General features: G+C 42.8%; 1 protein-coding gene across 2 annotated transcripts in view; it reads right to left on the bottom strand.

The window, feature by feature from the left end:
* NOD2 (nucleotide binding oligomerization domain containing 2) overlaps positions 1-17,221 on the bottom strand; it is a 322,787-nt gene that overhangs the window by 34,558 nt on the left and 271,008 nt on the right. The window contains exons 8-9 of one of the 2 annotated variants that reach the window (XM_086945155.1): positions 5,354-5,437; positions 5,180-5,258 (exon numbers count right to left, since the gene is read on the bottom strand). In XM_086945155.1, the coding sequence (XP_086801281.1) occupies positions 5,180-5,258; positions 5,354-5,437 (163 nt within the window). Of the gene's footprint in view, positions 1-5,179; positions 5,264-5,353; positions 5,438-17,221 lie in introns of both variants that reach the window. The other variant, XM_086945154.1, reaches the window with a different exon arrangement.

Here is a 17,221-nt window from a genome sequence, read left to right as displayed (position 1 = left end):
ATTGAAAGTATGAAGCAACACCGAGTCCTTCAGGAGCATCCTCGCACAATTGTGCGGATCATAAATATTCAAAAAGTTTGCAATTATTTACCATGCGGGATGCTCCTTGTATAAACCCTTGAAGGAAAAACTAAACTACCATCTACCTCTTTATATATATATATATATTCTTCTTTCTTATGTTCTCTACTTCTAAGTCTCACACTGTTAAACATTGAAGGCTATGCAACAAATACATAACTAAATGTAATAAAACATGGGCTATGCACTAGTTTGCAACATGTGAGCATGCTCTATGTTTCCTAAGCATTAGAATTTCAACACTTCAGTCAAAGCACATATCAAGGTCATAATGTTTTCCGAAGTTATATTGATTTTGGCTGGTTTGCTCACTCCAAATAAACATGGTGATATTTTTTGCTTTTATAGCAAGTAATTGCCCGCATTTGTGATCAGCCAGCTTATGAGCTAATTTGTTGGACCTCTTTGCGTCAGGGCTGATCACATTTCCTGCCCATTTACAGGCCTGAGACTTCTGGCTACAATCCATGCTTTCCAATACTAATCTTCCAATTGGTATTTTAATCAAGGTGCCAGGAATTAAACTGGACAGTTGATGACCACTGTGCTTTTTAGAGTGGAAGTCTTTCATGTGGGTATTGGCATTCTAAAATTGTAGATTTCCGTTTCAATTCTAGAGCAGCCTAAAATGTAGCCAATGCAGCTTCCAATGAAGCCTCTACATCGAGTCCAGTAAAAATAAATTGACATTCCTTAATGTAATACAATAATTCTAGATACCCCATTTTCCAATGAAGCCTGAGAATTTAACATAGAGTAAGACCACAAATTACACATTACGGCCCACATGCTTCCACAATGCCATTTGTGATTCTTTATTAGCGAAAAATTAGCATTCGCTAAAAAGGAATAGCAAAAGGCTATGCATGAAGAAATCGCTAAAAAAATTGGGATTTCCTAATATTCCTTAATTGCGACTCGCAAATTGCAAGTCGCAATTAAGGAATACCTCCCCATTCATTCCTATGGGCCTAGAGGCCCATAGGAATGAATGGGAAGACATTCTCAATTTGCGAATCGCAATTAGCGAATCGCAAATTGAGAATGCAATTTCAAGGGTGCAGGGGTGTCCAAAGGACACCCTGTTGCACCCCTGAAATTGATCTGTGCACATATGTTGCGCACACACATGCCCTCAGGGCATGTGTGTGTGCAACATGAAACTTTGAAAAATGCACAAAAGTGCATTTTTCAAAGTTTTTTGCAAATTACCATGAAGTTGAACTTCATGGTAATTTGCTACTCCTATTAGCGAAATCGCTAATTTTTTTACTTTGATGCATTGCATTTAAGTAATCTCAATTTGGGATTCCTTAAAAACAATCACAATTTAAGGAATCTCAATTTAGAGATTCCTTAAATTGCGATTTAGCATTTGGGAAGATGCATCCCAAATGCAAAAATACCGGTCGCAAAGGGGCAGATTCTGATTATCTGCCCAATTGCGACCGGTTTTTGGCTTGATGCATGTGGCTGTACATTACCATTTTGGATCTATGTGATGGCCAGCATGGACTTCAAGGGGCAAACCTCTTGTGAACAAAATGAACACTGCAGACAGAAGGCAACATGACTGGTAAAAATTCACAAGCTGTTCTGGGCTTTATTCACATCTGCGCAGAAACAGGGCATTTGTCAGAACCTTAACAGAGGTCCTGTTTGTCAGGGAAGGTGCAACTTGGGACACATTAAGACAATAAGATAAACTGATATCTACCAAGTAATGTCAGGCACTTTTCTGATGGACTCTATATGACTAAGTATACAAAGCATTTTTTTATGCTTTCATAAAAATTTAACTAGTGGTAATCCACTTCCAGTTCTAGGCTACATTAATGTTTCTTGTATTCAAGGTGTATGTGCTTCCCTGATTTGCCAATTAACATTTAGAATGAGGAGCTAGGTTCCCAAGAACATACCAAGTGTAGCCCTAAAATTGAGGTCAAAGAGGTGGCCCTGGTAAAAAGATATGCACCAGAATTATTTAACATGGTCTATATAGTTTAGACAGCACATGGGTATTAGAGGGTAAATCGAAGATAAACTTCTGTTACAGAAACACATAATTTAGTAATTGAACTCATAGGAGTGTGCTCTTGCTCTTAATATACAATACAATACAATAAGCATTTTTAAAGCGTTCAGCTACCTCAAATAGAGGTGTCCCGGCACTATGCAGAGATTGCAGTAGAGGATTAGCCAACCATCTAAACCCTGCCCTGACAAAACAGCCAGGTTCTTTACGCCTACTTGAAATCACGTTCTGACTCGATCTGGCACAAATGAGATGGTCTAGAGGTCCTGACCATGAAAGATCTTCCCCCAATTTGAGACTTTGCAAAGTGAGGAACACAGAGCAGACATTGATAGTTAAGTCTCAATGTTTGGTCCTGTCTATACGCACTGAGCCTAAGCTTAAGGTAACCTGGGCCCAAGTTACGGACGGCTTGGAGGCCAATATCAAAGCCTTGAATTCAATACTCTTAGCTACTTGGAGCCAGTGTAGCTGCCTCAAGTGATGAGAGGTATGATGGTGGAAAGGTACCTGCCAAATTAGTCTCGCCGCTGCGTTTTGCATTATCAGCAGTCTGTAAATCAGCTAGGCCGGCAGCCCCAAATGTAGACTATTGGCGTAGTCCAAGTGAAAAATCACAATTTCATGAACTATGATCCTGCGGCTGTCCTCCCGCAGTAGGTCAAGGACTTATTATTAAGATTCTCAGCTTTCCAAAGCAAGCTGAGGAGATCTGAAGAACTTGAGCTGCAAAAGACCAAACCTTTTCCCATTTGATGCCTAGATTCCTTGCTGTCTTTGTCGGGACAGGTGGCGAGCCTAGTTCTGCCAGCCACCACAGATCCACAGGGGGCAGAGACGCCTGACTAAAGAACAGGACTTCCGTCTTAGCTGCATTTAGTTTTAGGCAGTTGGAGTTCTTCCATTTAGAGATGTTCTTCAGGCACTCCTTGAAACTGAGAAAGGCGGCCTTGGAATGTTCTTTGAACGAAAACGCCAGGTGGGTATCATCTGCATAGGGGACTACTTTCACCCCCTGGGATGCAATGAGAGTTGCGAGAGGCCCCATGTAGTTATTAAAAAGCAATGGACTCAATGCGGAGCCCTGAGGTACTCCATACTGTAGGGGTTTTGCTGAAGATCAAAAAGGTCGTAGGTAGACCTGTTGGGTGCAGTCCTTAAAATAGGACCGAATCCAGGAGAATGCCACCCCACAGATACCCAGCTGATTTAGTCTATCCGGTAGGAGTAAATGTGCTACTGTGTTGAATGCTGCGGATAGGTCCAGTAAAACTAGCATAGCAGAAGCACCAGCATCCACAGAGAATTTCATAGATTGTACCACTTCAACCAAAGCTGTCTCAGTGCTGTAGCCTGTCCGAAATCCAGGCTGAGAATCATGCAAGAGGTCATATGTCTCAATATACTTGGATAGCTGCTGTTGTGTCAGTTTCACTAGCATTTTTTGCAGGGGCAGGCAAAAGGGAGATCAGGCGAAAATTGCTGAGCACAGCTGGATCTGCAGTAGCTTTTTGTAGTAAGGGTAATAAGAATGCTGGTTACCAGATACTCGGAAAGATGCAGTTTTTTAGCGTTGTGTTCCAGATCTTGTTAAGTTGTAATAGCTTTATTCGATAAAAATATGTCATAAGAGCACATGTTACATCTTAAAAACAATTTTTTCAGGAATCATCAACACAAATACATTTTATAAACAGAGCAGCTTAAAAATAGCATATTGAGCAGGGGACTCATTCACTGGATTAGTAGCTTTTTTGCAGTTCTTAAACGCCAGGCCCAGCCTAAGAATTTTGCCATACAGGAGGCAAAGAGGGGTCTAGCATCTGTACGTAATATGCGTAGGGCTTCCAGATGAGAACGAGTTCCCAAACTCCTGCAGAGGGGCTTCAACCACCTCCGTCTAGGGGCTGCATAGACACTGCACTCAAACAGCAGGTGGGACACAGACTCTACCCTTAAATCACAAAAGGGGCAGTAAGGTACGGTTTGGGCGGGCGGTTTCCAGGTAGAAGTAAGCTCGCACAATGGAAGCACCCCCACCCTAAACTTAATGTACAATGATCTGTCCCATGAACTCTGGATAATGTCTAAATAAGGTTCCCTATGCGGGGTCTCTTTGGTTAACAAAAACAGGGCTACGGATTTACAATGATTTGTACTACAAACCCTCTCGTTATCTGCCCATAACCAATAAGCCTTCTTTAGCAGTTGTTTTGAAGGTGCAGATTTGTTAGCCCAAGCCTCTCCTAGGCCTAGTTTATGAAGCAGCCTTTTGACCTCCCTAAGCCAAATAATCTTGTTGGAGCCCGGTAGGGACATAATGTCACTTAAGGCTTCTGCATAACTGCTAAGTTCTTGCACATTCCAGATTCTGGACCATAGGAGAAGCGGGCGTAATTTGGCTTGGTCGCATATTGGCCGGGTACCTGCATCTAGCAGCAATGGAATTGTTGGTGTACTGTGGGGCAAGCCCATAAGGTCTTTGTGGAAGTTGTTCTCAAGATGAGCCAGAGTATCAACTCTATGAGTGCCCCACAGTTCGGCACCGTATAGTGCCGCGCTCACAACCCTTGCCCTATAAATATCTAAGGGAGCCCCAATTGGTTTTAGGGATGAGGCGCGCTGTTCCTTGAGCAGTGCACCTGCCACCCTCTTGTGGGTCAGAAACACCTTTTGGTGGTGTGCCTTCCAACTCATGGTGTCACTGATACGTATACCCAGGTAGTCAAATTCTTTGACTCGATCAAGTGGAACAGAATCTAGGACCGGTGGAAAAACAGATTTTTTGGGCGGGTTAAGCACTAAAAACTTAGTTTTGCCTATGTTTATAGCCAAACCCCTTACATCACAGAAGGCCTTGAAGCTGGAGAGCAATGATTGGATGCCCATTAAGTGTTCGGTTCAGTAGATGGGCCAAAGATCTAAAAAAATTGAGAAGGGCAAGGATCCTCTGCACCTAGTAATTTACCAGCAAACATTCTACAAATGAACCATCTATGGAGGAACACCGTTTTAAATTAAATACGTTGCTTATAATGTGAAAAATATAACGTAAATACCTACCAAAGTTCTTCTAGAGCTGGGTTTGTTCCAACCATCAAAGCCAAAGCTTGAGCACCAATACTCCCAATTCTGTTTCCAACTAGACTAAAGAAAGCAAACACATTTCTTAATAAGTCATCTTCAATATTGATTAGGAAGATGTACTGACACAAGAAACAGACTCTCCAATCTTACCTTAGCCATATTAAGGTTTTGTTGTCATGGAGAGCTTCTGCAAGTGCTCGAGCACCATTGTTGCCAATACTGTTCCCCCATAGTCTGCAAACATTAAACAAGTCACTTCACAAAAAGATCATTAGAGAAGTAATGACAAAGAAGCATTTATTTCAGAAGGAGGTAAACAGACATTTGTTTTTCTAAAATCTTGAGTTCAAACTTGAGGCCGATTTATATATACATTTTACACAGATTTCAAATGTAAATGTATTTTATATTGCTTGAACATACTTAATTTATTTCACTCAGTCACAATGGCTAGATTTGATCCCTTTGAGTGCAGACCTATAATCCAATTTCTAAAAACGTATTATCGAGGATATAAAATCCACCCAATCAAAATTTTCTGCCCCACAGCTACATCTAGCGGAATGACCCGTGCACATATTATCATCAAAATATGTTTAAAATAGTTATTTCCAATATTAAAATAAGGCATATCAAAAGCATGTGTTGTTGACCTTTGATGGTTGTAAAATTTGAATACAGAAGCGGGACATCTGAAAAGCATGAATACTTGAGAAGTACAAAGGACTACACACTCACATTCAGCGATGAGGCTTCCAGTGGTTAGTATCATGGAGAAAACAGCTAAGATGTATCAGCAATCAAAGCTGAACGCTGTTACTTTAAACCTACAGCATCTAGAAAAACATGCCTGACAGGCCTTCGCTTGGATTCACTCAGTCAAGTTTATTCAAATGTCTTGGACTATACCCACTTACTAATCGAAGCATACTCTTATTCCTGCTCAAATGGAAATACACCTTATCTCTTGGTCTGTAAGAATGACTGAGTACTGAAAATCGTCTTTTAATCAAATATATTTATTATGTTTATTGTAGTAATAGTTTATCACAGTTTAATTGAACCATATAATGATAAAAGTAATCCGTAAATGCTACTGGCTTCTAAAATTGAACCAAAACGTCCCCTTAGGAATAATTAAAAACATTTTAGAATTTACTACTAAGTTACATTTAATGCCATATTTACACATGATAGGGAGCAGTTTTAACCTTTTTGGGAGACTTTCAAAATTGAAGATTTTGCTTTCACCTCCACAATATACAAACAAATAAAATAGCCAAATGTTTTTCTTTGAAACTACATTAAAATTTGCCAGCTTTTAAAGAAATATTACAAAGTTCACCGTTATTTACATGTGTTATTGCATATAACTTAGAGTCTTTGTATTTGGGTTTAACATGGTTAGCTCTTAGGCAAACTGGAAAAGCTTTGAACAAGAACAGCTGCGTGCAGGGGACCGGGAAGCTTGTTAATCGTGTTTCTCTATTAGTAATTTCAGTTCAACGGTGGCTTGGTAAACAGTCTTGTGCCCAAATATATACAAATATAGCAATAGAAATGATATATATATATCTATCCTGTGATGTATCTTTAGCTACAACTGGTGTGTGTAACGTGTACTGGGTAATCTATGGGAACCAGACAATATGGGAAATACATTTAATTTATGTTATGAACAGTGATATTTTAGGAAATGACGTAGGAAAATATTTAGGGCCTAATTACGATGTCGGTCGGAAAGGCTCCGAATGGCATTCGGAATCTCCTAAACCGTTTCGGAACTTGTGTTTCCTACTTAACTCATACATTTAGGACCGACTAATTACAATGGAAAGGATACCATACAGTCTGTCCGAATCGGTTCTAACCGGCATTCAGAGACTCCGAGACGGTCAAAGCCGAGTCTCTTAGCTCTAGGGACCGCGTTTCCGACTGACGCATTAAGATGTCTTTTTCGGACAGCCTTTCCGACTCGGTCTGTACGACACAAAAAGGCTGTCAGAATCTGACTTTGGGGCCCGTAGCAGGCCTCCTCCCACCCCGAGGCCTCGGTTGTGTCCCATGGGGGTACCCAAGGGACCCCATTAAAAATCATGCACAGTGTGGCAGGCACCATGGGACGCCCGCTACAGAGTGCAAAGTTTTACACAACCACCCCTTTTTTCAATGGGAGCTTGTGTTGTCGGTCGGAACACAGGCTCTCATTGAAGTCAATGGGTCACTTTCAAAACGGTGTACGGAACCATCGTAATCTGTCGGGAGGACCCACCGAATACGATTTGGTCAGAATAGATTCAGAGACAGTGTTGGTCGGAAGAGTTTCTGACCGACATCATAATTAGGCCCCAAGTTTTTGTTCATACAATATACTTTGTAAGCCGTATCAACAAAATGCATGTTCTGAGCTCTAATACAGTGACCAACCTGGAACTAGAATTTAGATCTTTCAAGACATCAAAAGCCAGGAGCCTCTGAAGGCTGTCTCAGCATGCTTTTTCACAAATAATTGGCTCTCATGTGATGGGGTGAGGTCTTGGGGTTATGGGATTCTGCCTCTCTGAACTTCCATCAACCGAGTAAAAGAAAAACTGATTAGCAAAGAAGTGTATGCACTTCTTTGGTGAGCTGCCTCTGGAGTCCTCAAATTGTGGAAGTACTCCTATGGCCTGCAGCATAAACAAGCAGCTAGACTCTGTGTTTTGGCAAACCCTGAGACCACACTGAATCTGTGTGAGGCCAAGGTACTGGAAGAATAGAATCTGAAATTGAATTACACATCCCTCCCAGAGGAATTTTAATTTACATACATAATAAGGATTGCATCCAAACGAGAAGAAATAGATATCTTGGTGGAACGAAGATTATTCCAGTTCTTTTTAAACCTCCCAATTTGGAGAACTTCCTCAGTTTCCTTGCACCTAAGGTAGCTGGCATGGAAGTGGACTTTACACCGGATGTAAAGGCACTAACTTGGTAACGCTGTGTATTGATCTAGGTGAGTGCTTCAGCTGTAGATAATAAAATGAGTTTAGTTAGTGAGCTTGGTTTACTAATACACCATGTGTGGTCTCAGGAAGCTGGAAACTCTCTCAAGCTAAAGCCGAAAGCGACCCTGGTTTACTTTCTGCATTATGAGTTATCCTGGGGCAACCTGCACAAAGGCATCTTCGGGTTTACTGGAAGCAAGACTTGCGCTTTTGGCCTCCATCCCTTCTCTCATCACTCCCTATCTTGTAGGGACTCACTAACATCCTCCTTCCCCTTGCACCATCTGTAACATTCCAATTATGACATCACAGGATATGCCAACTCTGGCTGACAGATGTTTGCTATTGTGCAGAATGAACCACTATCTAATTTTTTTCATACAGATAAATAGCGAAACGACTGGGATAACGCCACTCTCAAATAAGCAAACACATGTCACTTTGAACTCTACTAAGGATAAATGACACTTCCAGCACAGTCTATATTACAGGAACATCTCCAATAAACAGTCTTTCCAATTCAAAGAAGATAAAAAGTTCTCCTCATAGGTGCTTAACATGGACAAGATTTAAATTGGTGCTTCTGTATGGAGCTGACATTTATTGGTCAAGCTCTGACCAACTGATAATATCTCGCAGGAGTATTACTAAAGATTTTGTGAGTGCTCATTTTCTATTAATAAAAAAACATGTGCTGCATTTGAGCTATTGCTAATATTGACACTTGATATTGTTAACACCTTAGCTGCGTGTAAACATTTCTCACCAGTGCTGCACTGTCCATTAGAACTAGTGCTGAATGGACGTTCAATGGTCGTGCGCAGCACTGGGGAGGTAGCGCTGCTGACGACCATTGGCCGTCAGCAGCACTTAAGGGGTTAATTCCTCTTCTAAAATAAACTTTTATATTTTCACAGAGGTCAGCACAAAAATTTCTCTGGGTAAGTCTCCTGTAGGTAGTAAGCCAAGGGCCTAATTCTGTTAACATTGTATCAGCTAAACTGTATAATCAAGACTGTGAGAATGATCATACCTTAATGTATTGGTGGTGGGAAAATCACTGCACGTATTGTAGGTAGAAATGATTTCTTCAGACAGTTTCGTATTTGTTAAACTTAAGAAATCATATGTTCCCACCAAATGTATGAACCCCATTGTCCAAAGGAGTGTGCATATCTCGCACAAGAGAATCCCTACTTCCATTCATAGAAGGCAAATCTATGGCAGATGTTATACTGAACTGTACTAAGTTCTTTTATTTATGATTTTTAAGTGATGCTGCTAATTGACTGATGAAATACTCTGTAGTTTTACTTTAAACTTACATAAAGCATTTAAAAGATCTATTGTTTGTCATTCAGAAGTGTTATGAGGACCAGATTTGATTCTTAAAGTGACAGTTACAAGTACTAGCTACAGAACTACACCGCTCCAAAGATTGAAACAGCGGTGCTGAATTTGCGTGGCTTTAGTTTGGAATCTTTTAAAGGTTCCACGTGCCAACAATTTCAAGACTGATTTTTTAGAGTGGCCTATATCGTTTATAATCTCGGATATCCTAATCATGTTTAGGTATCACATTAAATTTTGTTCCTCTCATTGTTGCCGGAATAGGACTGTGATGACGTAATAAGGTACAGTGTGTATAGAGTCCACAAACCCCAGAGGTATTACAGAGGTTAAAAGCAGGTGTGAACCTACTCTCTAAAGTGGTAGCTTGGTCGAGCAGTAAGGCAGTACCAGAGGACAGTGTAAAGCATTTGTTGTACACACTCAGTCAGCAAAAGGTTTCGCACACTCAAAGACTGAACTCCAGGCCAATTATTCTATATCAAAAGATATAGTTGTTTTATTTTTAGAACCAACAGGCATCACAAATACACTGTTCTCAATATGAGAGGTCTCAGATGACTACTTTCCAGAAAGGCAATAAACGTTGTAAAGACAATAGGTACAGGGGTTGCAGTGGGCAACACAATTCTACACACAATTTAACATTGGGCAATGGACACAGGTGATTACTTTGTAGATTACTTTGGTAATTCCAGGACTGACTCCTAGGTTCAGTCCTGGGGTCTAAGCTGGAAACAGTTTAGCAAAATGTTTTAGGTATTGGGGTGATTTTTCAGGAATAAAAAGCTATTTTAAAAGTTCACACTTAGAAACTTTTCAACAGAAATCTGGCAATGGTATCCAATGGGAGAAATTTCAGGTTGCAGGTAAAATACGATCTTGTTATTTTTGTAGTCCAGTACTGGTCTCCTGGGGCCAGCACTGGGGTCTCAACTCAAAACAGGTAAGTAATTACGTTTCAGTATTTCGTATGATTTTTTTCAAAAGTAGACACTTAGAAGAAATTTAATAGAAACGCAGACAATGGATTCCTATGGAGAAAATACAAGTTACTAGTAAACCCGCCAGGGATTACTTTTGCATTTCAGCTCTGGGCTACAAGGTAGAGTACTGGCTCCTCTCCTCATCACAGGTGAGTATTTCGGAATTTGGACGATTTTATATGAATATTTCAAGTTTTCAAAAGTAGACACTTAGAAGATTTTTCGAGTCAAACCAGTCAATGTTATTCAATGGCAGGTAAGTGAGTTACCGGTTTCCTGGTGAGTACTCGACTGGTGAAGTGGTGGTTCTGGGCATAGACTCAGGGGTCCCCCAGGGTCAGGTAGGTACAGTTGGTTCACCCTCAGCGGCGCAGGGGTGCCGGGTGCAGAGGTAGTTAGGCCAAATGTTATCCAATGGGGAACGGGGGCCTCCGGTCGGTGGCTGCTGGCTAGCAGGCCACGCGGCTGTGGGACCTGGGCTCCTGGTCACTTGCTCAGGTCAAAGAGGAAAGCAGGATAGGACAAAGGTGGCACGGCCAGCAGTACTCGGGCGGCTGGGTGCAGGGTGCTTTTGAGCCGTTGGGCGCTCAATTTTATCCAATGGAAAAGGTCAAAAGGGAACAAAGGCTACGGGCTTGGGGTCGGAGACTCTCCAGGGGTCACCAGCACGTCGAAAGGTAAGTTGGGATCTTGGAGCACAGGTAGGTACCCCAAAGGGGGGCATAGGGGGCTGTAGGGCGCCCGGTGCAGGGGTGTCTTTGGGTGTCGGAAAAGTTTACCCTCAGCTGGTCGTGGTTGGGGGGGGGGGGCCCTGGTTCTGAGTCTGCAGGCATCGTCTGGGTCGTCGAGGAGGGTCTTTGGGCACTGGACTTCGGGTCCCAGTCACCAGGGGGACGTCCTCGTGGTCTTGGATCACTCGGGCACGGGCCGGGCTAGGCGGGTACAGAGTGGGCTGGTCCGGTGCTTCCTGGCTGGCACCAGGGGGGTTGTTGCAGGAGAACCTCTGCTGATGGGAGTCCCAGTCTTTAATAGTGTCAAGGCAGGCAGGTCCTCTGGGTGTCCCAAGGTTGCTATCCGCAGGAGTCACCGGGATTTAGGCAGGAGCAGGTTTCAGGATCGACAGGCCAGTAGGGCTGGGGCAAAGTCAGTTGTTGTCGTCCTGTTGTTAGCAGCTGCGCGGCGGGTCTTCTTCTTCTTGTTCTTCTTTCTTCTTTTGGTATCGGGATCTGAGGAAGGAAGGTTCAGGGAGCCCCTTAATACTGAATTTAGGGGCGTTACAGGTAGGGAAAGGGCAGGGACCAATAGGTCCCTGTCCTGGGGCGGGTACACCCCCTAGCCTGCTCCTTTCCTGTGGGAGGGGGGCAGGAGCCTAGCTGGGATTGAGCAGGGCTCCCCATCTTCAAGATGGCCGCCCGGGGTCATGCTTCACCTAATCTCCCCCACCTGAGGAGTGGGGTTGGCACAGGCTGGCACACCCCCTTCCTGACATAGTTTTTCCCACCAGAGTGGGGGTCAGAACTAGTGGGGGTCAGTTGCTGGGTACAGCAAATGGTCCGGAGAAGCTCACAGAGGTGGCATGCCTTTGAAGCTTCCCCCTGCCCATCCTGGGGAAGAAGACCAAGCACCTCACCCAAGATGTGCATTGTTGCAGGCCTAGGAGAGCGGGGGCCTCTCCACCCAGGGGTCCAGCAACATGTCTGCTGTGTGGCAGCCTCTGCAGCCACTCTGCCCAGACGTGGATTGTAGGTTCAGTTTTCAGAGGGCATCTATAAAATGCCCTCAGGTGCATTTTACATTAAATCCCACACTGGGATCAGTGCGGGTTTAATATGCTGAGAAGTTTGGTACCAAACTTGTCAGCCTTCAGTGTAGCCATTATGGTGCTGTGGAGTTCGTAATGACAACCTCCCAACACCATATACTCTTAATGGCATCACTGCACTTACAGTGCCCAGGAATGGCCCTGGTTACTGTAGGGGCACAGGGCTCATGCACTTGGACCCACACCTCTGGCATAGGGCAACCAGCTAGAGGGGTGACTGAAGTATGCCAGGGCAGTGGGTTCTGTGGGCATGGCACACAGGGTTGTGGGCCATGTCGACTCTTGGTTTATCTCTGTACCTAGACACTCTGCCTGCAAAGGCAGTGTGTGGGTTTCAGGGTACAGGGCCCCTGAGGGTGGCACAATAAGTGCTGCAGTCCTCAGGGGTCTTCTCTGGTCACCATGCCCTGGGTACCTAGGGTATCATTTATTAGGGGCTGACAGGTGGCCAGAGATGCCAATTGGGTTTTAGTTTCAACACAGCTTTTAGGGAAGGAACACAGACCCTGGGTACCTGGTTGGCAGGGACCCAGGGCACACTCAGTCAAAGCACATCAGCAGTTCAGAAAAAAGTGGGGGCATACCAGTGCAAGAAAGACGGCACTTTCTCACAAGGACCCTTTCCCTTAGTCTCAGTATAGACCCCCATCTGCCTTAAGAGTAGTTGATAAAACCTTTAGGTCAGACCTTCGCTGTCCAGGGTACTCTGCACATTTCTTGGAAAGCTGTTAGGACTTCTTACCTTTCCAGTAGGATCCGACATATCTCCCTCCGCTACCATGTGAGTCTGGGTAGGTGAACGGTCACAAGGTTGTCCTGCACTTGTTCTATGTCTTTGGAGGAGAATAGCAATTTGAAAAACTTGCAGAAGGTGTTTTACTAGTGAGTATTTTTGCGGTCACCCCTGTCATATAGTAATGACCGTACGCTCCTTAATAATAGGTTTGAAGGGAAACCAAGATTTCCAGTGCACACTAACAATCTAGTCCATTACACTTTTGAAACATAGGGTCCTCATGTAGTTGAGAAAAATATATTACAAAGCTGTTAAAATGCATAATTATTTCAATATCCACTGTATTGCTTTTCCATAAAAGTGTAGAAGTCTTCCAGCCTTTATCGTAGGGTGATATAACTCCCCAGTTACCTGTGGCAATGTTTAATGTGGGAGCCCGTTCTTGTGCAGAGCAGGCCATCATCCTTCTCAGGAAGTTAAACAGGTTTAACTGGGCTGGAATTCCAGCATGGGACAACCCCATGAGTGACAGCGAAATGCTCCTCTTTCTAATAAAGGACTGGTGTTATTTATATAATAAGCTTCATCCATGTTGACTTGCTGGAGCCCCAGTCAGGTCATTCTTATTCATTCTACCCTTGCAGGGCTGTCACTGAGCGAACAACAACATCAACATTTTGAGCAGTGAAATTAAGCCTGGTACAGAATGTTCAAGGCCCTGAAAATATGCCTACGAAGAAGTGTAAATGTAAGCAAAACGATTTCAGAGAATATTATTCTTTATTTGCTCACATGCAAATGTGTGTCAAGAGTCAACGTTTAAGAAAGATGTCAACTTAAAAAGTGAACATCTAAAATGGTGGTGTTCCAATGTCCGAGCCCTACATAACCACATGACAAAGTGCTCTGATAGAGACAAAGAGGGAGATCAAGGTCCCACGGACTGCCCAAGATGACCCGGAGGCCAGCACAATAAAGGGCCTTACAGATGGTATAGATGATGCAAGTCCTAGCGGACAGCAGATGGTGTCAGTGACAACTCAACTCTCAGAAAATCTCGTAAATGGTTATAATGCTGCCAACTTATTGAAAGCACCACCACCTTTTGATATTGCCAGATAGCTGAATATTTGTGATAGAAGGACTGACTGGACAGAAACATTCAATGATTTCATTAAATTCGATTGAAGAAGTAGATAACAAGAAGTTTATCAAGTACCTTAAGAATCTTACTGATGAAGGTGTAAAAGAAGACATAACGAAAATGCAGCTAGCTGACAAACTTAATACAGTCAAATCAAAGCAGCCTTGAACCTCAAGTTCAATTCAATTACGAAAGATACATCTTCAGCCAAGAACAACAGAGAGCTGGTGAGACCATCAACAAATTTGTTGAGAGACTGGATAAGCTCAAACACTGTAAGGTCAATTCATTTAATGAAGAGGAAGCTGTATGCTTTAGAGTGACTGACGGATGCCTGTCAGACTCATTCAGATGACAAATGCTGGGAGAAACTCTTAGTTTGCAGTGAGTTCTCATGGCTGTCAGAACTGAGGAGCCTGCTAATCGTCACGCTTCTGCAATGGAGACCAACGGTACCCAGAGTGAGTCAATCATGAATGTGAATAGAAAGCCAAAGCCCAAGGCAGAAGGGAGCTGAGAGAATTCTCCATATAAAAAGAAGTTGTGCTTCAGGTGTGGATTTTTGTTTCCATATGAAAGTAAATGTCCCGCCATTAGACAAGTTTACAAAAGCTTTGGAAAGGGAACCATTTTGTAATGTTTGCAAGGCAAAGAAAAAAATATGTGCATCATGGCGCGAAGACAAAATGGCAGCCGGACCATTTCAGAAATGACGTTGAACGCACTCACACAATGACAAGCGACCACATCAGTTGAGGCAAATCGACACCAAACATAGTCGATCGCCATCCAAATCTTCGTCAAACAGTTCTTCAGTCTCAATGTCAAATGAAAGTGAAGAAGATGGTTGTGCCATGTCGATGTTTAACTCAGAGAAAAGTGTGCATGTTGGACTAGCCACATATGTGAGGAAAAACACCAGTCCAAGAGAAGTCGACATGACAAAGCACCAAAGTCTTTCCAATATTGTCAGAAAATCCCACTAAATGTCAATGGTAGTTCAATACCTTTCATTATCGATAGTGGTGCATAAATAAATGTTATGCCTGAAGAGAAATATAATGAACTTTCTCCACTGCCTGACTTGCCCCATCGAAAACTGAAGTGTATATGTGGGCTGAATCGACACCACTAAAAAGTCAAGGTTCACTTGTAGCAAAGATGAAGCATCAGAAAGCAAAGATACAAGCACCCATTCATGTACTTCAAGGTACAGCGTAAAGAGCCTGTTTACTCTGCTTCAGCACAGCTGCTGATATGGGACTGATATTCGTGATGTAGTGTAGTTCCTATATTCCCAATAGGCTCTGCGCATTGGCATAATATATCCTATAGATGTGACGTAGGACTTATGTCTACTAGGTCTCTATCGAATATATTAAACTTAATTGTGAGTGCCAGCTAGCTCAGAGGTCACTAGAAAATTTCTCGAATTCACAAGAAGGGATTCGTTTCTGACAACCGCATAAACATGACAACTTTGTTTCCCCTAGATGAAACTGATCTTCAGAGTCGTGGAAACAATAGATAGATATTTTACTCAGTCATTCGTGCATGCTTCGTTTCATCAGTGGTGCAGAGAAATAGAAAGACGGGCGTTTTCAATAAAAGTAGTTATTGAACAGTCTTCTTTCTCATGCAGAAGAAATGAACTGCTACAATCGAAATACTGGCTGTAAAGTATAATGCGTACAGCAAGAAGAGTATTATAAAATAATACTGTAAAAGCATGGTATGGTTTCTAAGCCATAAAATACATACATAATTAAATAAAGACTAAAAGTACTCAACTGGTGCTTCTAAAATACGCCTAACCAGATGTACCTAACCTAAGTCTAGTACGAGGGAAGAAGTAAGTATGGTGTAGCATAAGTTTAGTATTCTTTTTGCCAAGAATCTATCCAAGATTTCTCCTAGGGCCTAATCAGCTTCGTACCTTGGTTTAGAATGAAGGGGGTCTGGTATCTCTCTGTCTCAGGACTCGATTTTCCAACACCCCACAAGGGGAGCTTGGAAACACTGGAGCTGGGTTTCTCGGCATGAGGAAAGACAGCGTCTCTCTCAGTGCGTCTGCTGGAGGGTCGGCTTACTTCGGCACTTGCTGTAGCGAGATGCGTCGGGCAAGTAGATAGTCCAAAAGCTCCAAACCACAGTGTGTTTGCTTGGGCAAGTGTGGGCATATTTATACCTTGAAGGTGCCGAGTTTGAAGTAAAGGTGGACATAATAACGTCATCATAGAGTCTCAGTTCTTTAAAAACTCCATGAGTTGTTGGACAAATCAATATTCAAGCAAGGGGAAGTCGCTAACTGCTGAAGCCGAGTTTTCCACGAAATCGCTGTGGATTTTCAGAACTAGTGGAAATAGCCATGCCGTATTTGGACTGCATGGTTATGATTTCTATGCCTATATAAGGACATGGTGATTCATACCTATATAAGGGCATGAATCAGAAAAATTACACTAGGGTCCTAAAATGCTATACAACAGTGATGTGTGGAGCGATATTACACCCCAAACCCAGTCGCACAGCCAAAGTAGATTTACAATATTGCTCCAATTAAATCATTCTTTTTACTCTATTTCCTCCACTTTTAATCCCAATTTTTATTGCTCTTCCTTGTTTCAACCACATGCAGGGTATCATGCTTTTTCAAAGCTTCAAGATGTGCCCATCCAGACCTCTCTATAGAACACGATGAGAACGCATGATTCGTCCAAAACAGTGTGCTTTATTTCAACCCAATGCATTCCATGCTTCACAAGCACTTCTTCAGGGGTCACTGCAATTATCAATTAGAAAACCGGCCTTACTGCAATACAGGAGATAAAGTGCTTGCTTTTCAGCATAGAAAACGAAAGTATGATGCTCCTTTCGATGCTGAACCATTTCATGTTGTGACTACCAAAGGACACATGGTGACTGCCCAACGTCCTGTGAAGTCCATTACGTGAGATTCCTAGCTTTTCCGACATGTGGCTTATCACTCG

Source organism: Lissotriton vulgaris, chromosome 12 (assembly GCF_964263255.1).
Source record: "Lissotriton vulgaris chromosome 12, aLisVul1.2, whole genome shotgun sequence".
Lineage (NCBI taxonomy): Eukaryota > Metazoa > Chordata > Amphibia > Caudata > Salamandridae > Lissotriton > Lissotriton vulgaris.
The sequence above is the reverse complement of the archived record's forward strand: the minus strand, read 5'-3'. Positions and strand labels throughout refer to the sequence as shown.